Below are 22001 nucleotides of genomic sequence, written 5' to 3' on the forward strand. Positions count from 1 at the left end.
ATACTAGCAGTATTAAAGGGGTTATCCAGTATCTACAACGGCCCCCCATGTGCCAGGCCCTTCTGTGGGAATATACTTACCCCACTCCCAGTGCCGCTCCTGGTCCCCGCTGTTTCTCCCTGTACACGGATGAAAATATCCAGTGTTGGCGGTGGGGGGGGGGGGATGGGGCGGCCAATGGCAGATGGGGACGAGCCTCTCTTTCGCCACCCGCTCTGCTAGGGAGACTTAAGGATATTAGGAGAAAAAATGTGCTTGTGCCTTTATATGATAACAATAACAACAGTTAAAAGGGTTATCCAGTATCTACAACAACCCCTCCGTGTGTCAGGCCCCTCATTGGTAATATACTTACCCCGCACCACCGCTGCTGCTTCTCCCTGTACAGGGAAAAAACATCTGGTGTCGGGAGGTTGGGGGGGGGGGGGGGGGGTGGTGGAAGCAACCAATGGCAGGCGGGGATTGGGACAAGTCTCCCAACTTGCATACAGTATATGGCTTTCTGCTTTCACACAAATCCAAGTATGCTCAGATGCTGAAGCCAGTCAAGGGGTAGGAAGTACTAGGGAAAGGGCCACATACTCTGTTCCCAACTTGCATACAGTATGTTGAGTAACTCGTTTCTGAACTACCTAAAGTTTCATGCTCCCAGTTACATTTGTGGTAATGCTTTTTCTCCATAGAAGTAAATTTAGTAGTAGACTGACATGTGCACCATTCAGAGAGGGGACTAGGTGACCCCTTGTTCTTGGGATGGTGGGGATGAGGCCCCAGAAGTTGTGTTCCCTCTGAACCTATAGTAATACTTCAGGGGTGGCTAAATAGCCACAATCTACTGTCGACCACATTCACTGACCAGCATAGTTCCCCCGATACTGGCCTGCACAATGAATGTGGTATGGAATGGTAATCTATTATGTGTGGATGCGCTGTTTTGATTTGGCAGTTTCTTGGTATTCATATTGTATCTTTTTATTTGTATCTGATTGCTGGCCTGTGATATATTATGTGAGAGGTGAGATTAGCTTGTTTCCATTAGTTTATCTGCAGCTGGTATGTGACACGTTTCTGACATCTAATCATCTTATGTGCAGTCATATATTTTCTCAAGTGCATATATACATATACAGTAGAGATCAAATATCTGTACATAGCTTCAATTTTATCTCCTACATAAGTGCAGCAGCTTCATTAGTAACTGTTGTATTTTCGCGTGCCTTGTTAGTAGGCAGTACGTTTTTGATCGGATCTCGCCACGATCACCAGAACCTCCCCAGATTGCATAGTGTAATTGTCACAAATGAGCAGTGCTGCTCCATTCTTCTCTATGCGACTGCTGGAGATAGATGAGGGATGTACCCTGCTTTTTTTTCCCACCAGTCCTATAGATTGGAGCAGCAGTATGAATGAATACATGACTGTTCTCTATCTATCTAATCTTCTATCCACAGGGTGCTGGATCCCCACCAATTTAATATTGATGACCTATCCTGCAGAGAGGTCATTGGTATATAAAAGGTCAAAAACCTTAGGTAATTTTTTTTGAGGAGGTCCAAAAGAACCTAATGTCGAAAAGTTACTGACTTGTCAGACAATGTTCTATTCAATACATTACCGATCGTGCACACAATTTAATTAGGCCTTTGGTGTCCAACATGACCACTTGTTTGTACGTTTTTAGGCACCTGCTGGAATTCGGGTCCTCATGAGCTGCACTCACAGTTACTACGTCGAAGAGATGGGCATCTTTCACTTCTATATGGAACATCCTGTTCCTGCATATTTAGTGGCCCTGGCAGCGGGTCATCTTCTTCCAGCTGATATCGGCCCCAGGTAAGAGCCATGGTTGTCACATTGGGAGGCTGTAGATCTGCTTTTCAAGGGGTCTTGTTGAGCTTGCCATAGATGATGATAATTAGTAATGATTAATAAAGGACAGTTGTTAAAAACATTTCCAACCAAGAGAAATTAGTTCCATATGTCTGGACAGCGCAAACATTTTACAATATGGAAAATAAGTTCCATTATTTCAGTTGCGGGTCTATGGCCAGCTGAAGTAGTCTGACATTTATTGTATTAACCCTTATTTCACTTTCTATTGATCACAGAAGTCGCGTGTGGGCTGAGCCTTGTGTGCTGCCTTTGGCTGTAGGTAAACTGGCAGGCCGAGTAGAACAATGGCTTCAAGCTGCAGAAAGTTTGTATGGTCCCTACATCTGGGGAAGGTGAGGCTGGACTATTGTATGACAGAAGATCAACATCAGGTTTTATTTTATTTTTTATTTTTTTGAGGCATCTCATAGGTTTTGCTATTTACTGCATCATTAGAGTAGGAGTGCTTGAATTCCCCGCAAAGATAACTTTTATCGGATTTTAATATACTATTGGCTGCAATCAGGTACAGAGATACGTTTATTGACATTTGAATGGATTTTATAGGGCTCACAAAATTTTCAGCATCTGTTTCGACATGGGTAAATGCGGCTGAGCACCAAAATTGCTGTTATGTAACATAGTGGTAATCTTGTGGAAGTGTAATGTACATTTAACCTTATGGATCACACATTGTAAGATACAGCAGCTGGAGTAGCTTAGATCTCATCTTGAGGGAAGGCCTCTCACTGATGGGTTGGGGTCCTATCACTGGAACCTCCATCAATCCTGAGAAGTGTGGAGTCCCGTGGCCCTGTCCCAGTGGAGCAGCAGGTCAAGCATGCACCTTGCTGCTCCATTTTCTTTCTCTGTGGGACTACAGGAGATGGCTGAGTACAGCACTTGGCTATTTTCAGCAGTCCCATTGGAGAATTAGAGGACCAGCAGGGCTCATGCTCGACCTGCTGCTCCATCAGGATAGAGACATGAGACTTCCCTTCTCAGTGTTAGTTATCCCCTATTTTGTGGATGGGGATGATTTTCAAACTATGTACAACCTCTAACCTTTTTTATAAGAATACATCTAACTTCAAAGTTTGCAGAAATCTCCTTATCAGTCTGTCATGGGCAATAAACCAGTGAGTAGTACTATAGTCTGGGTTAATGCTGTGATTGCCATTGATGAACCCATCCAAATCTAACAGGTGGCAGGCTTATCTTGCTGAGTCACTGTATAGAATAAAGGCCCTTTTACACAGTGATTGGGCAGACAAGCATACACGAAGATGCTCATTCCCTGTCGTTGTCCAGTCTGAACAGGCGTTTCCCTCTAATTATTGAATTTGACATATAAAACTTGAATGCAGGACTTGATTTGCTTTTCTGAAGTAAAGAGGATCTCCAATCAGATTAGAAAAGTCATGTAGTAACTGTATATGTGCCTCACCTGTATTCTTGTAAGGGTTGTGCTCTCTGTAGTCATCGTTACAGTATTGTTTCTATGGCTTAAGTTGTAGATGTCAACAGATGTAGAAACTTTTCAGACCTACAGCTTTTATGCTATTTCTCTTCTTATGCCTCTATAATTTTTGTGTACATTGCAATCTTTCCTGTAACTTGTCTCACTTCAGCAAATGGCATTTACCATGTAGAAAATTTTTATACAAGGCACTTACTAATGTATTGTGATTGTCCATATTGCTTCCTTTGCTGGCTTGATCCTTTTTTCCATCACATTAGACACTACTCGGGGTTACAGCCACGGCTGCAGTGTAGATACGAGGTGGTCATATCAGGAGCTGCTGCACCTGTGTGCACGGTCCTGGCCACCAGAGTGCTATAGTGTGCAATCACGACCACCTCTGCTGGATTACAGGGTGGTCATAACCCCTGGATACAAGCAGTGTATAAGGTGATTGAAAAATGGATCAAGCCAGCAAAGGAGGCAATATGGACAATCACACTACATTAGTAAGTGGCTTGTATTAAGTTTATATACATGATAAATGTAATTTGCTGAAGCAAGACAACCCCTTTAATTTTCCTTGTAGAACCATTGTTCATTCTTCTCCCTCTATGTACCACCTCTCTCAACAATCATCCTACCCTTCCTTCATTCCAGGTACGATATAGTCTTCCTGCCCCCATCCTTTCCCATTGTTGCCATGGAAAATCCCTGTCTGACATTCGTCATTTGCTCCATCTTGGACAGTGAGGATTTCCTTCTTATTGATGTTATTCATGAAATTGCACATGGCTGGTTTGGGAATGCAGTGACAAATGCCAGCTGGGAGGAAATGTGGCTGAGTGAAGGCTTGGCAACCTATGCCCAGCGCCGCATCACCACTCTGGTATATGGTGAGTAAACTTTATGATGCCTGTCTATCCTTTATTACAAGTGCCTTTTCTCTGGAGTAATGTTTCCATGCTCCTATATTGATAGTGACTTCTTACAGTTGGCATATTTAATATTCTATACTTTATTTTCTTTCTACATGTATGAACATACGACATACCATTTTTTTTATATTGGTCAGGTGCTTCATTCACATGCCTAGAGACCACCTTCCGTCTCGAAGCGTTGCACAGACAGATTCGAATACTAGGTCAGGATACACCATTCAGTAGATTACAGGCTAAACTGGATACAGGTAAGAGTCCGTGTGGAAACTCAATCAGCACTATAGGACAATACGTACTAATAGGATGTTCTTTGTGACCCATTATAGGTATAATTGTACATACAGTAACATTAGTAGTTGTGCCTAAATACATTTTGTTAACTGGGTATTCCAGTTAGAGAAAGTTATTCCCTGTCCACAAGAGCACTGTACTCGCTTATTTCTGGTGCTACCATAGCAATAAATGGAGCTGCGGCATGCATATCTGACCAGCTGTTCTAAGGGGTCTCCACAGGGTACAGCGCCCCTGCTCTCAGTAAGACCCCCACCGATCTAATAGTTAGCCCCTATCCTATGAATAGGGGATGACTTTCTCTAATTGTAGTACCCCTTTAAGTAATTAAAGTGCAAATAGTTTAATTTTCAACAGGAGTCCGCTTAACGACCAGTAAGGGAGGTCACAGTGCTGGGTCTGTTGTATACTGATGTCAGCAGTGTCCAACCGACCTCGTTGACTTATAATGGGTTCCATCATTTTGACAGGGAGAATAGCAAATATTTGATATTGCGACAGGCTCCAAATGGAGTCTTCATTGCAAATGTGAACATAGCTCAACACCTCCAATGTCTACCTTCCCTTGTTTTTCTCTATTAATCTGTAGTCATGGGTTAGACTTACCAACCAGAGCAACTTTCATCCATCAATTGTGTTTACTTCATTTCTGGTCAATTTGTGTGTCCTCTGACAGGATGGAATGTAATAGCTGCACCCACTGTGGCCTTGCAGCAGCATTTCACCTGTCTGTTGGTTCCTGAATGTCATGATCATAGTTTCTATAGGTGTGAAGAGAGTGTAAAATGTTGTTTTCTGTGAAAAGACTAATCCATGGCTATTACAGTACAAGGTAAAGTATATATAAATTAATGCAACTAGGAATAATTTATTTAGCACAAGGTCACAGGGACCTGCTGACTTTTCCCTATGCAGAAACTTTAAGAATGCTTTAAAGGAGTTTTCAGAAATTCAATATTGCTAACCTATCCTCAGGATAGTTCATCAGTATCAGATCAGTGGGGGTCCGACACCCGGGACCCCTGCCAATCAGCGGCCTTTTTCGGCTTTCCCTAGGCCAATTGAGTTGCAATACCAAGCACAGCCACTATACAATGTACAGCGCTGTGCTTGGTAAGCTGTAAGAAGGCAGCGGTACTTACAGGAGCGCCGGTCCCTTCTCAAACAGCTGATCAGCGGGGGTCCCATGTGTCAGAACCCCACCGATGAGGTATTGATGACCTATCCAGAGGATAGGTCATCAGTATTAAAGTCTCGGAAAACCGTTTTAAGGTCACAATAATACCGCAGTTTTACCAGCAGCCATTAAAGCTATTTTTGTATCTACGGTAATGTGTATGCTCCCTGTAAAGTTATTTCAGGGACATATAAAGGCCATTTCTTTCTCCACAGGTGTGAACCCTAGTAACCTCATGAATTTGTTCACATATGAGAAGGGCTTCTGCTTTGTGCACTATCTGTCCCAGTTGTGCGGGGACCAAGACAACTTTGACGTCTTCCTCAGGGTATCCTGATTTAACATGTTTCATTTTCTATAATTATAGTTAATATCTCACAGTAATTCTCATCTCCTCTTTAACTACAGGATTATATTGAGAAATTTAAGTTCCGCAGTGTTGTAGCTCAAGATCTGCTGGAGTCTTATCTCAGCTTCTTTCCTCATTTGAAGAGGGAGAGTACAGTATGCAGCGAGGGTGAGTCACAAAATATGATGCTATGTATTAATACTTAAAAGGGTCGTCCGGGCTTTTACTATAGACGACCTATCCTCAGTATAGGTCATCAATATGAGATCAGTGGGGTCGGACACCCGGCACCCCTGCAGATCAGCTGTATGAGGAGACGGCGCGCAGAGTGTGCATATGCTGTCTGCCGCCTCTCTTCCTGCTCTGCTGCTGCTTTGCCATAGACAGCAGTGGAGAGCAGAAAGAGAGAAGGGAGATGGCACGTGCACACTGTGGGCAATGTCTCATCATACAGTTGATCAGCGGGGGTGCCGCGTGTTGGACCCCCGCCAATCTGATATTGATGACCTATCTTGATGATAGGTCATCAATATTTAAAGCCCGTAGAACCCCTTTAAATTATAATTGCCAGATCCTCATAATCTGTTTTTACCACCAGGCTTGGAGTTTGAACGCTGGCTGAATGCCCCAGGGCCTCCTTTAACCCAACCAGAGCTTTCTCAGGGATCCATATTCACTTCACCTGTAGAAACTTTGAGTGAACTGTGGATAGCTGAACCTTTGGACATTGAAGCGGCTGTCAATTTTGCCAATATCACAGACTGGCAAACCTTCCAGACTGTGCTGTTTTTGGACAAGCTTTTAGATCAATCTCCGTTGCGGCCAGGTGATTGCAGCTCATACAATCTTTTATTTGTACAACTGTTGTTGGGAAAATCTGTTTCATTAGCTAATGTTAGAAATTTATATTGTAAGCTTCATTTAAAGGGGCTATCCCATGATTAATGTAAAAAATGAAAATCAGTACATGACATGATTTTCAAATGACTGGATTTGCTCTTTAGCAATTACTCCAGTTTTATTTCCATGTAGACATGCCATGGCCTACTAGTAATAGCGATCCGTAAATTGAAGTTTTATATAAATGTCTGTGAACCTTTTTTATTTTGTTGAATTCTATTTTTGCAGAAGTTATGCTCCAGCTGTCACTCTGCTATTCTGCCGATCTAGCTACTATGAACACAGAAATAAGGATACGCTGGCTGCAAATTGTAGTGCGGAACAACTTCCAGCCAGACTTGCCCCGAGTGCGCCACTTCCTTCTATGCCAAGTTAGTGTCATCATTTTTTTATTTTTTTATAATGTACATTACTGGGCTCTTTAAATGTTTTTATATAAGGGAAAATGCTCATTTTTATTCTTTTTTTAAATTATTATTATATATTTTTTTTTCTTTTTATAATTTTAATATATTAGTACTTTAACTTATATTTTTGACCATTAATATAATTTTCTCTATCCCTTGTAAACAAATCCAAGTGCATGTAGTTTGCCCAATATGCATCCTTGCTATATTGCCCAAGAACAATGGTCCCAATTAGGAACGAGCGAATTTCATATTTTGAAGTTCGGGTTGTGGTATAATCTGAATTAGTAACATGGTACATAAGGCCGAAAAAAGACATTTGTCCATCCAGTTCGGCCTGTTATCCTGCAAGTTGATCCAGAGGAAGGCAAAAAAAACCCTGTGAGGTAGAAGCCAATTTTCCCCACTTTAGGGGAATAAAACATTCCTTCCCGACTCCAATCAGGCAATCAGAATAACTCCCTGGATCAACGACCCCTCTCTAGTAGCTATAGCCTGTAATATTACGCTCCAGAAATACATCCAGGCCCCTCTTGAATTCCTTTATTGTACTCCCCATCACCACCTCCTCAGGCAGAGAGTTCCATAGTCTCACTGCTCTTACCGTAAAGAATCCTTTTCTATGTTTGTGTACAAACCTTCTTTCCTCCAGACGCAGAGGATGTCCCCTTTTCACAGTCCTGGGGATAAATAGATGATGGGAGAGATCTCTGTACTGACCCCTGATATATTTATACATAGTAATTAGATCTCCCCTCAATTGTCTTTTTTCTAAAGTAAATAACCCGAATGTTGATAATCTTTCAGGGTATTGTAGTTGCCCCATTCCAGTTATTACTTTAGTTGCCCTCCTTTGGACCCTCTCCAGCTCTATGTCTGTCTTGTTTACAGGAGCCCAGAACTGTACACAGTACTCCATGTGTGGTCTGACTAGCGATTTGTAAAGTGGTAGGACTATGTTCTTATCACGGGCATCTATGTCCCTTCTGATGCAACCCATTATCTTATTGGCCTTGGCAGCAGCTGCCTGACACTGTTTTTTGCAGCTTAGTTTGCTGTTTATTAAAATTCCTAGATCCTTTTCCATGTCAGTGTTACCGAGTGTTTTACCATTTAGTATGTACGGGTGACTTGCATTATTCCTTCACATGTGCATAACTTTACATTTGTCAGTGTTAAACCTCATCTGCCACTTATCTGCCCAAGCCTCCAATCTATCCAGATCCCTCTGTAGTAGTATACTGTCCTCTTCAGTGTAAATTACTTTACACAGTTTAGTGTCATCTGCGAAAATTGATACTTTACTATGCAAACCTTCTACAAGATCATTAATAAATATATTGAAGAGAATAGGGACCAATACTGACCCCTGAGGTACCCCACTAGTGACAGTGACCCAATCTGAGTATGTACCGTTAATAACCACCCTCTGTTTTCTATCATTGAGCCAGTTACTTACCCACATACAGACGTTTTCTCCCAGTCCAAGCATTCTCATTTTATATACTAACCTTTTATGTGGTACAATGTCAAATGCTTTGGAGAAGTCCAGATATACGACATCCATTGATTCGCCGCTGTCAAGTCTAGAACTTACCTCCTCATAGAAACTGATTAAATTAGTTTGGCATGACCGATCCCTCATGAAGCCATGCTGATATGGCGTTATTTGCTTATTTCCCTTGAGATGCTGTAAGATAGCATCTCTCAGAAAACCTTCAAACAGTTTACCCACAACAGATGTTAAACTTACTGGCCTATAGTTTCCAGGCTCTGTTTTTGGACCCTTTTTGAATATTGGCACCACATTTGCCATGCGCCAATCCTTTGGGACATTCCCTGTCAGTATGGAATCCGCAAATATCAGAAATAAGGGTCTGGCTATGACATTACTTAATTCCCTTAGGATACGGGGGTGTATGCCATCTGGTCCTGGCGATTTGTCTATTTTAATCTTTTTTTAAGTCGCTGATGTACTTCTTCCTGGGTCAGACAGGACACTTTTAATGGGGAATTTATTTTTACATTCAGCATTTCATCTGACCGTTTATTCTCCTCAGTGAATACATTAGAGAAAAAAATATTTAACAGCTTTGCTTTCTCCTCGTCGCTCTCTGCGACTCCCCCCTCATTACTCTTTAAAGGGCAGACACCTTCAGATTTATACTTTAGAACATTTATATAATTGAAGAACATTTTAGTGTTAGTTTTACTCTCTTTGGCAATTAATCTCTCGGTCTCTAGTTTGGCCGCTTTTATTAGTTTTTTACATGTTCTATTTTTTTCCTAATCGTTTTTCAGTGCTTCCGTGCTACACTTCTGTTTTAGTGATTTATATGCTTTCTTTTTGTCATTTATTGCTTTCTTTAAAGTTCTATTTATCCAAATTGGTTTCTTTTTGTTCCTTAACCTTTTATTCCCATACGGTATGTACCTCTCACAATGAGATTTTAGGATGTTTTTAAAGATATACCATTTTGTGGCTGTATTTTTATTTTTGAGGACTTTGTCCCAGTTAGTTAGGCCTATGCATTATGGATTCCGTTACCATGGCCCATAACGCAATTCCATGACAGAATGCATAACGGAATGCCTTTAGAGGCATTCCGTTATTCATTCAGTCATGATAGAAGTCTATGGCCTGCATAACGGATCGGTCCGGTTTCCGTTATGCTGGAGTCTTCTCCTGCATAACAGAAACCGGACGGATCTGTTATGCAGTTCATAGACTTCTATTATGACAGAATGGCTCTAAAGGCATTCCTTCATGAAATTGCGTTATGGTCCATGGTAACGCAATTCAGATTATACCACAACTCGAATTTCAGAATATGAAATTCGTTCATCCCTAGTCACAATAAGGAGATTTTTGTTTAACTTACCAGTAAAATCTCTTTCTCGCTCTTCATTGAGGGACACAGAAACCGTGGGTATAGCTATGTCCTCTAGGAGGCGTTGACGCTAGATAAAGCGGTTAGCTCCTCCCTGGCAGCCATACCCCCTCCAGCCTGGAGAGAGAGCTTCACTTTGTGAGAAGCAGTAGGAGAAGCAAGCCAACCAAAGAGAAAACACGTGGAAAACCAACCATGTCAAAGGACCCAACGGGGTCCAAACCAGCAACAGCTACAACTGTGGCCGGACAACAATACTGGGTGGGTGCTGTGTCCCCCCAATGAAGAGCGAGAAAGAGATTATACTGGTAAGTTATACAAAAATCTCCTTTTCTCGCTCATATTCATTGGGGGACACAGAAACCGTAAGACGTTCAAGAGCAGTCCACGGGGAGGGAAAAACCACCGACCCATGGAAGCAAGTGTCCCTGCTGGTAGCTAAGAAACTGCCGCCTGCAAGACCTTGCGGGCTAAGCAGCGGCTGCCGATGCATAAGAATGCACCTGGAAAAAACTCTGTAAGGGCTCATTCAGACGGCCGTATGCTGTCCGCAAAAATACTGAATGCTATCCGTTTTTTTGCGGATCCGCAAAAAAACGGATCTGCAAAAAAACGGATAGCATTCAGTATTTTTGCGGACCCATAGACTTCAATGGGGCCATGTCCTGATTTTCACGGACAAGTATAGGACATGTTTCATTTTTTTTGCGGATCCGCAAAAAAAACGGATAGCATTCAGTATTTTTGCGGACCCATAGACTTCAATGGGGCCATGTCCTGATTTTCACGGACAAGTATAGGACATGTTTCATTTTTTTTGCGGATCCGCAAAAAAACGGATAGCATTCAGTATTTTTGCGGACAGCATACGGCCGTCTGAATGAGCCCTAAATGTGTGTAAGGAGGACCGGTTGCCTCGTTACACAACTGCGCAGTTGAGGCGCGATGCCCAAGAAGCATCCACCGCTCAGTGGAGCGAGCTGTGACACCTAAGGATGGAACCCTGCTCCGGGCGCGGTATGCGCCAGCACTTGCAGATCGAATCCAACTTGCAATCGCCCTTTGGAGGCCGCCGACCCCTAGCGAGGACCCTCCGGAGCGAAATGGGGGTTCGTACGCCGAGAGGGACTGGAGGCTGCTAACAAGGAGTAGAACTCTGACAACGTCCAATAATGTAACTCATTTCCGTAGGGTGCGAAGGAAAGGGACAGGGAAGGAAGGACAATTACTTCATTGATATGGAAGTCAGAGACCACCTTCGGGAGAAGAAGGAATGGGCTGGAGAACTGCCGTATCCCTGAGAAGAACCAGGAAGGGGATCTTGCAAGAGAGCACCCCCAACTAAGACACACGCCTGATGGCTGTGATAGCCACAAGAAAAAAAACTACCTTCCAGGACAGGAGCCGGAGTAAGAACTCCCGCAAGGGCTCAAGTGGAGAAGACTGGAAGGCTGAGAGGACTACATACAGATCCCAAGGCTGTAAGGACGGTACAGAGGAACCGTATGAGCCGCTCCCCGAAGAAAGGTTCCCATGGGCACCAGGGAACCCAGAGTACGCTGGAAGCTGCCCCAGGACAGAAGCGCCAACACCTGACCCATCAAGCAACTAAGGGCTAAACCAAGGTCCAACCCTGAATATAGAAGGATAGGACCGTGGGGAGAGAAAAAAACAGGAAGAGAGGGGATGTCCCGGTGTTCACAGAAACCCAGGAAGGACCTCCAGGTCCCACAATAGACCTTGGGCGATGCAGGCTTCCTGGCCTGAATCATAGTGCGAAAGACATCCGCTGAAAACCCTCTCCACGTCAGAACGGAGGTTTCAATAGCCACGCCGACATTGAAATGCAGATGTAAGGCCGGTTTCCGTGAAAGAAGGTCGTCTCTGAGTGGCAGTGACGTTTTCAGGAAGGAGAACGAGGTCAGCATACCACACGCTACGGGGTCAACTCGGAGCGACTAGGATTTGTCGGAATGTCCTCCATCTGGATCCTCCGTAGAACCCTGGGTAGGAGGAGAAGAAACGCGTAAGGAGGGAGAACTCCCACCAAGGAGAATCAGGGTGTCCCGTCGCACGCTTCCGGAACTCTGGCTTTGGAGAAAAAAGGTGGGAAGCTTTCGTGTAGATACCGTTAGCTCACCCGGACCAATGGAAGAGTCCCTGTAGAAGAAGGAATGTGGAGGGTGCCACAGCCCACCAGTCTGGACCGGATCGAGCCTGGAAAGGAAGTGCACTAAACTAATACCCTGTGCAAATGCAGATGAGGGAAGGTAGGAACTACCAAGGCATGCGGGACGGCTATGAACCCTGAGCCAGAGGGGGGAAAAAACAGAAGAAGAATAGGCTAGGTTTGAGCCCATTGCCCGTCTGAGACCGGCACTGTACCGAAGTAGCCAAGGATTAAGTGGCTGTGCAAAAACACTGCCTGAGGAGGAAGCCAAGCAAGGGGAGACGCACTGTATTCCTAGCCCCATACCCCAGCAGAGGAGGGGGTCCCCGTGAAGGCCACCAAATTCAGTGTTAAGAGTCCACCGCCTGACGAAAGAGCTGTGCAGTAAGAACTAAGCATGTAGTGGTAAGCAACACCGCTCCCACAGTAGTAGCCAGCGCTTGCCCAGTCAGCGCAAAACTGAGGGGGAGGCCCGAGACTATCCGTAGAAGCCACGTACCATACTGCCCTAGTGAAGTAGAGCTAACCTCAAAATTCTACCCGGAAGGGCGCTGAACAGGCGCATCTGCCAAGCTAGCTCCAGGGTAGGACCCCTACCTGAGGGGGATGTCCCACTGGAGTGACCACGAACTCGAGCATTAACGAAAATCTGCACCTGTGGAGTAGAACAAGCTGTAGGAGCTAAACCTGAGTGCCAGCATAACCACTTTCCCAGAGAAGGGGAAGTGGAGGATAGAGAATACAGAGTAAGTGAAACACTCGACTCGCTGGAACGTACTCACCATATATGTGCAATGGAGTACGCACTACGTATTTGATGCGGACAATATCATGACCGACTAGAACAACGTAGGCCCATGGAGATGGGGGTACTCTAGGACACAAGTGATGCTAGGAACCCCCTGAGAAGACAGAAGATGGTATAACCATGCACGAAACCAGCACCAAAGGAAGGAACAGCCACCGTGTCCACTGGTGGCACCCATATAGCACTAGGGTAAGAGTGCCGGGCACCTGCGAGTACCGACTTTTGCCTCTAGGAAATAAGCAAAGGCACCTCGAGCAGTGGTGCCACAGAATTGCAGCATCCGAAAGATGTTTAGTTATTCCCCGCTAGTGGAGCACTAGCGGAAGGGGGAAATGCGACAGAAATCACGGTGATGTGCAACATTCAGTCTATGGAAGGATAGTGCGACAGTCAGAACCGTATGTAATGGTAGTGCAATAAGCTACCTAAGAAAGGTGGATGCATACGGCAAGTACTAGGGAGAATACTTCACCTATGAAGGGGGGCGAAAACTAGTGCACATGGAGAGTCCTGTACCCCGTGGGAGTGCAATTGTTGCACCTAAGTAAGGGGGTAATGCATACAGCACACCATGTACCAGTGATATTGTCATCGCGCCATGAATGGATATGCATAGCAGGTCCCGAAACTCATGTCATTGTACTGAGTCCACCTATGGCAGGGGATAATATATAAGGCAGGTACTTATCCTGAAGTAATGCTATTACTCCACCTAAGGAAGGGTCAATGCATCATACCAAGTACTACAGGCCACCTTAGACACAATCTTAAGAGATTGCGTCGCCCCCCCCCCCGGACGGACCCCAGGGAGGTGGGGTTGCGAGGAAAAAGATGCACTGTGTTCCGCTCGCGCATAGGTGTACTCCTCAGAATCTCGCCCCTGGCAGGAGAGGACTGCGCGGCGGGGACTTATCAACCAAACCACCCAGGGGGTGGGATGGGAACTTGAAGGGGCCTGTCTACCGGATTGCGCAGGCGGTGCAGTATCAATCAAGCGACTCCGGATGTGGAAGCATAGGTAGAGAATTATCCCCCAAACGACCCGGGAGGGTGGATTGGGAATGTCAGAGGGCCTTAACTGAATGGCGCCGGCGAAGAAACATCAACCAAACGACCCCAGAGGGTGGACTGGGAGTTCCAGTGGACTCCTACTCGATTGCGCAGGTGGGGAATTATCAACCCAACGACCCGGGAGGGTGGATTGGGAATATTAGAGGTCCTTTAGTGAATGTGCTGGTGGAGAAATATCAACCAAATGACCCGGAGGGCGGATTGGGAATTCCAGAGGTTCTCCCCTGTATTGCGGAGGTGAGAATCATCAACGGCCCCAGAGGACGGATTGGAATCCTTCAGAGGTCCATCACTAATTGCGCAGGAGGAATTATCAACCAAACGACCCGGAGGATGGATTGGGAACATCAGCTGTCCTCCATGGGAGTTGCAGAGGAGGAGAATTATCAACCAAACGGCTCAGAGGGCGGATTGGGAACTGAGAGGTGCTCCTTATCAGAGATGGGACACGGGCCCAGTGTGGTACTGCACAGACAGGGCGGTCTTGCCGTAATGAGGGACGGGGAGGGGGCCGTATAGAAGCACATCCCTTCTGTTCTTTTTTTTATTTTTTAAACAAGATGACAGCCTCAAGCACAAGAGGCAGGAAAGGGTTAAATTCCTCCACGAGGAACATTGCACTGGGAGTGCCACGCCCCCTTAGAACTCTATCCGGCCACAGCTGGCCAGGAAGGGTTAAGGTCTAGCAGGTCTCTGGGGGTGGGGGGCCGCACTAGCCACCAATGATTTTAATAGGGGGTGGGGGGGCCGCACTGGTCACCAATGATTTTAATACTGTGGAGGGAGGGGGGGTCTGGCACCTGAGGGGTTAATTGTGCAGATCACAGCCCCCTGTAAGAGATCAGGTGCTACCAGGCAGCAGGGGGCCGTTATGTCCACAGTTCTCAGTATATTCTAACTTGAAGCGTCCCCATCACTATGGGAACGCCTCTGTGTTAGAATATACTGTCGGATCTGAGTTTTCACGATCTAACTCAAATCCGATGGTATATTCTAACATAGAGGCGTTCCCATGGTGATGGGGAAGCTTCAAGTTAAAATATACCATCGGATTGGAGAAAACGCCGATGGTATATTATTACCTGAACACCGAACCCGAACTTTTACTGAAATGTTCGGGTGCCGAACACCGTAAAAGTTCGGTACGAACCCGAACTTTACAGTTCGGGTTCGCTCAACCCTATTCCTGATATTACTTTTAAACCTTTTGCCCCTCTAATTTAAAACTATGTCCTCTTGTAGCAGTTTTTCTTCTTTTAAATATTCTCTCCTCTTTTACCTTGTTGATTCCCTTTTATGTATTTAAAAGTTTCTATCATATCCCCTTTGTCTCGTCTTTCTTCTAAGCTATACATGTTAAGGTCCTTTTTAATCTTTCCTGGTAATTTTTATCCTTCAATCCATGTACTAGTTTAGTAGCTCTTCTCTGAACTCTCTCCAAAGTATCAATATCCTTGTGGAGATATGGTCTCCAGTACTGCGCACAATACTCCAAATGAGGTCTCACTAGTGCTCTGTAGAGTGGCATGAGCACCTCCCTCTTTCTACTGGTAATGCCTCACCCTATACACCCAAGCATTCTTCTAGCATTTCCTGCTGCTCTATAACATTGTCTGCCTACCTTTTAAGTCTTCTGAAATAATGACCCCTAAATCCCTTTCCTCAGATACTGAGGTTAGGACTGTATCACTGATTTTATATTCTGCTCTTGGGTTTTTACGCCCCAGGTGCATTATCTTGCACTTATCAACATTAAATTTTAGTTGCCAGATTTTTGACCATTCCTCTAGTTTTCCTAAATCCTTTTCCATTTGGTGTTTCCCTCCAGGAACATCAACCCTGTTACAAATCTTTGTGTCATAGGCAAAAAGACACACCTTACCATCGAGGCCTTCTGCAATTTCGCTGATAAAGATATTAAACAATATGGGTCCCAGAACAGATCCCTGGGGTACCCCACTGGTAACAAGACCATGGTCTGAATATACTCCATTGACTACAACCCTCTGTTGTCTGTCCCTCAGCCACTGCCTAATCCATTCAACAATATGGGAGTACACACACAAAGACTGCAATTTATTGATAAGCCTTCTATGTGGGACAGTATTAAAAGCCTTACTAAGCTCCAGATAAGCGATGTCTACTGCACCTCCGCCATCTATTATTTTAGTCACCCAATCAAAAAAAATCAATAAGATTAGTTTGACATGATCTCCCTGAAGTAAACCCATGCTGTTTTTCATCTTTCAATCCATGGGATTTTAGATGTTTCACAATCCTCTCAAGTATGGTTTTCATTAATTTCCCCACTATTGATGTCAGGCTTACTGGCCTATAGTTGCCCAATTCCTCCCTACTACCTTTCTTGTGAATGGGCACAACATTTGCCAATTTCCAATCTTCTGGGACGACTCCTGTTGACAGTGATTGGTTAAATAAATCTGGTAATGGTTTTGCTAGTTCGCCGCTGAGCTCTTTTAATAGCTTTGGGTGTATCCCATCAGGCCCCTGTGACTTATTTGTAATAATTTTAGACAGCTGACTTAGAACCTCTTCCTCTGTAAAGACACATGCATCAAAAGATTAATTAGTCTTCTTTCATAACTGAGGTCCTTTTCCTTCATTTTCCTTCATAGCAGTCAGCTAGTTCTTTATCTTCTTCCATATACCTTCCTTCTTTTGTTTTTAATTTTGTAATTCCTTGTTTTTGTTTCCTTTTTTCATTTATGTATCTGAAGAATGCCTTATCGCCTTTTTTCACTGACCGAGCTAATTTCTCTTCTGCCTGTGCTTTAGAAGCTCTTATAACTTGTTTAGCCTCTCTGCCTAATCTTATAAATTTTCCTGTCATCTTTTTTTTTTTTTTTGTAATTACTAAATGCTATCTTTTTGTTTTTAATGATTTTGGCCACTTCTGCTGAGTACCACAGTGGTCTCTTCCTTTTTTTTTTTTTTTTTTTTGCTTTTACTGACAAGCCTAATGCAATTTTCTGTTGCCTTCAATAGTGCCACTTTTAAGTAGTCCCATTTCTCCTGAACTCCATTGAAACTGTTCCAATCTGATAGGGACTCGTATACCACTAATCTAATTCTAGAAAAGTCAGTTTTTCTAAAATCTAAAACTTTTGTGTTGTGTGACTCAGTCACTGTACTTATAGTAAACAACACTGACTGGTGATCACTAGATCCCAAGCTTTCCCCTACAGTAATATTAGATACCAAATTCCCATTTGTGAATACTAAATCTAAAATGGCCTACTTCCGGGTTGGCTCCTCAACTACTTGCTGTAGAGATAAACCCAGTAGGGAATTTAGAATATCTGTACTCCTGGCAGAACTAGCTATTTTGGTTTTCTAGTTTACATCAGGAAGATTGAAGTCTCCTATAATGATAACTTCCCCCTTCAATGTCATTTTAGCTATTTCCTCAACTAGTAGATCATCTAATTCTTTGACTTGGCTAGGTGGTCTATATATCACACCTACACGAGTTACCTTTATGATTATCAAGCTGCAAGGTAACCCAAACTGACTCTAAATTGGTCTCGCTAACTTGTATCAAATTCGATTTCATGCTATCTTTCACATACAGGGCCACCCCTCCCCCTTCTTGCCTTCTCTGTCTTTCCTGTATAGAGAGAACCCTGGTATTGTTATATCCCAGTCATTACTCCCATTGAACCACGTCTCAGTAACAGCCACTACATCTATATTATCAGATGCCATTATAGCCTCAAGTTCATTGATCTTATTCCCTAAACTGCGAGCATTTGTAGATAAGAATCTGAGCTTGTCATTTCTTAACCTTTTGTGCTACTGGCATCTTCTGGCATTGTTCCGGGGGGCAGTCGGACTGCTGGATTATCACTCTTTTGCCCCCCTTTCCTAGTTTAAATGCTCCTTAGCAAATACTTGGAACTGTTCACTGAGGACATTCGTTCCCTTGAGAGAAAGATGCAAACCATCTTTCTTGTACAGTTCTTTTCCATTCCAACGAGAGCTAACATGAGACACAAAGCCAAACCCTTGGTTCAGATACCATTCTCCAAGCCATACATTGAATTCCTTAATGCGCATCTTCCTGTCATGCTGAAGGTTATGCACAGGCAAAACTGCAGAGATTGAAACAGTTGATGCAACCTCCTGTATATCATTTCCAAGTGTGTGAAAAGCTTCCTTCACCTTTGAAACCTCATTGCAAGCCAGATCATTTGTCCCAAGATGGACAATAACATCCACCTCCCTTTCCTGCTTTGCTTGCCTAACAATATTAAGGATCCGTCATCTATCCCTGCTAGTGGTAGCACCAGGGAGACATCTCACAACACCATTTTCCTCAAACTTCACACCTCTTATGATGGAATCACCCACCAATAGCTGCTTACTATCAGTCCTCACCTTCTCCTTTTTGTCTTTGGCTGCAGTCTTGCATACTTTAGGCATGGGAGATTATTGTTTCTCACCCACTGCGCTTGAGCCATCCTCCATGTTGCTCTTGCACTCTGAAAGTGCTGCAAATGAATTATGGAGAGCCACAGACTGTGGGACATGTCTTTTATCAACAACTCTCCGTCTACCAGAACCTGCAGTAACCCATCTTCCATTTCTAGGGGGCCTCTGTGGCAGTGGCAGTGGCATTGCAACGTTCTCAGCCTGAGTTTTAATCAGCTACTGAAAAACCTCTACAGTTTTTTTACACTGTGTGCACAAGGTGTATTTTTTAACATTAAAGTGGTATTCCGGTTTTAGATGTTATCCACTTATATTTTGCTATTTTAGTTGAGTGCTCACAATAAGTACAGTTCAGTATGTTTTTTTGTCTTATGACATTTGCTTTCAAATACTTAGAATTACTGTAACTATTAAGATAATCATGACAATTTTTGCATGGCCAAGTATATATTATTTTCTATCTCCTCTTATTTTACCTCTAGACCTCAAGGATGTATACCATCCCTCTTTATGAAGACCTCAGTGCTGGACCACTGAAATCTTGCGCCCTAGAGATCTTCTATCAGACACATGGACGTTTACACCCGAATCTTCGTAAAACCATCCAACAGATCTTGGCTCAGGGAGGGTCTGTGGTGCAGTCAGACACTACCTTGCCTGTCCTGTCTTCTGAGCTCTGTACGCAAGGCTCCTCCTCTCTCAGGGATGTGAATGTGACGGCCTGACAGAACTCACTTTGCAAGGATGTGCTCATTAAACCGGCTACACATTGATTAAGGCTATATCTTGGCCAGATCTAACAAGGGAGTAAGAAGTGGCGATGTTTTTTGCACTGGGGTGGTTGAAGCATTATGCTGTAGCACCCAAGAATGCTCAGGTGGGGAAACCACTCAGCCCAATGTTGGAAAGTTCAGCCTTCAGAGGGCATAGAGGTGCCAAGTCAAGTGGTTGATATAGATATGTTTTTAATTTTTTGGTTGAACCTGTGGTAGTTTGCTTGGAGTTTATTCACTTACCATCTATGCATTTTATATCTGAGGCTAGGGCTTCACAACAGACTTTGCTGGATGTAACACAAGTGACAGTACCTCTTTGGAAATATAGCAAGGGGGTTGTCCTGCACACAAGCCTCATTTTTATTCAGTGGCCTAGGTCATTTTTCCACCATGTAGCCTTCCTGACAGACTACAGCAAATGACTGTGGGTGACCATTCTTTTTTCTAAATATCACCCTAGGTAGCCCATCCATTATTCAGAGCTTATTTTCATATTGTACTTTCCGAGGTGATTGATCACAGCCTGAAGTGTTTTTTGTTTTATTTTTATTTTATTTACAGTGTGCTTTGGGGTCTCCGAATGCAACTAGTTTGGAATGATTGCAGGAAGTCAAACACACAGCTGATTTAGAAATGTTATACTATGACTTCTTAGTTTTATGCAAAATGCCAGCAAGTATGGATTTTTCTGGAGCGACTTTGAGGTTTCATATTTTAGCACATTTTAATTTTGTTACCATTTTAAGTTTCTTTTAGTGTGATGTTGGGATAAAACTTAACCGGTTTTTACTTGGTATCGCTATAGACATAAGGTTCAGTTCACACCAAATTGTACTGTACTTTTGGCATATATGCCAGACGTTCCCATATCTTTAGGGGTATTTACACCTCAACATTTATGGCGTATCCACAGGTATGCCATAAATGTCATGCCTCGAGAACAGGGTCCCGTTTCATGGCTGCTTTGAATCCTCGTTCACTTATATGGGAGTTCCAGAAATAGCAGTGCACTTGTACTCGGCCATTTTCAGAACTCCGATAGAAATGAATGAAGACAGCGGTGCATGCATAGCCATGTTTCCATTCACGGCAAACATGACACTAGGTCCTTTTCTCGATATAGGTGTGGATATGCCATAAATGTACAAATGGGAATGTACAAACCCATGCCAAAGGATGTCACATATAAATAGCAGTTATGGCAGCTGCATGCAACTTTAGAGGCCTAGGTATTTTCCATACATTTAACACCAAGGTATATACAGTTTATCTTCTTTTAAACAGTTAAAGGGAGTCTGTCAGCACATTTACCCCTTTTTAACAGTTCCCATAGCGCTGTAGCCGCAACACAGATTAAAACGGTACCTTTATATGCTTTTGTGGACTTGTAAAACTACCAAAAACGAACTTTGATGCATATGTAAATGAGGGCTCGCAAGTGCCCAGGGGCAGAGTCCACCGCGTTGGTGCCCAGGCATCTCTGCCTCTTCGGCTCTTATCCCCGCACAGCCTCTTCCTCTGCCCGCCCATCTGTTTTCTCTCCCCTCTCAGCGAGATCCCGCGCCTGTGCGCTGACTTCCTCGGCCGGGGCATGCGCACTGCGATGCCCATTGCTTGCACGGCATCGCAGTAGCTTATGCGCATGCGCAGGCTAACGGATCATACAGATAAATTTACCTCTCTGTATGATCCGTTAGCCTGCGCATGCGCATAAGCTACTGCGATGCCGTGCAAGCAATGGGCATCGCAGTGCGCATGCCCCGGCCGAGGAAGTCAGCGCACAGGCGCGGGATCTCGCTGAGAGGGGAGAGAAAACAGATGGGCGGGCAGAGGAAGAGGCTGTGCGGGGATAAGAGCCGAAGAGGCAGAGATGCCTGGGCACCAACGCGGTGGACTCCGCCCCTGGGCACTTGCGAGCCCTCATTTACATATGCATCAAAGTTCGTTTTTGGTAGTTTTACAAGTCCACAAAAGCATATAAAGGTACCGTTTTAATCATCCTGTGTTGCGGCTACAGCGCTATGGGAACTGTTAAAAAGGGGAAAATGTGCTGACAGACTCCCTTTAATGAATGGCTGCGCTAACCGTACAGACATACTGTTATCCTTGTCTCATAATGTTCATGCAGTGGCAAGAGGATCTAGATTTGGCTTTATCAGTTTTGGGAGTTACCAACATTGTAATTTTTGGCTGTTTACCAAAATAATTTACCTCCGTTTGAGGCCTCGTGCACACAACGTATCTGTCCGCAAAATGCGAATCCACATAATATAGATACCGTCCGTTTGCCATCTGCATTTTTTTTTTTTGCAGACCCATTGACTTCAGTGGGTTCATGGACCACATTTTGCATACCAGAATAGGTCATGTTCTATAATTTGCGGAATAGACATACAGATGCAGACACGGACAGTATCTGTATTTTGCGGACTGC

At 44.0% G+C, this 22001-nt stretch overlaps 1 protein-coding gene across 2 annotated transcripts in view; it reads left to right on the forward strand.

Moving 5' to 3' along the window:
• Positions 1-20849, forward strand: part of RNPEPL1 (arginyl aminopeptidase like 1) — a 38677-nt gene extending 17828 nt beyond the window's left edge. The window contains exons 3-11 of one of the 2 annotated variants that reach the window (XM_040428480.1): positions 1682-1833; positions 2109-2225; positions 3995-4230; positions 4410-4523; positions 5959-6071; positions 6152-6260; positions 6691-6918; positions 7224-7363; positions 19274-20849. In XM_040428480.1, coding sequence (XP_040284414.1) covers positions 1682-1833; positions 2109-2225; positions 3995-4230; positions 4410-4523; positions 5959-6071; positions 6152-6260; positions 6691-6918; positions 7224-7363; positions 19274-19516 — 1452 coding nt within the window. In that variant the 3' untranslated portion in view covers positions 19517-20849. Of the gene's footprint in view, positions 1-1681; positions 1834-2108; positions 2226-3994; positions 4231-4409; positions 4524-5958; positions 6072-6151; positions 6261-6690; positions 6919-7220; positions 7364-19273 lie in introns of both variants that reach the window. The other variant, XM_040428479.1, reaches the window with a different exon arrangement.
• Positions 20850-22001: the final 1152 nt, after the last annotated feature.

This window comes from Bufo bufo, chromosome 4, assembly GCF_905171765.1.
Source record: "Bufo bufo chromosome 4, aBufBuf1.1, whole genome shotgun sequence".
NCBI classification, from domain to species: Eukaryota; Metazoa; Chordata; class Amphibia; order Anura; family Bufonidae; genus Bufo; species Bufo bufo.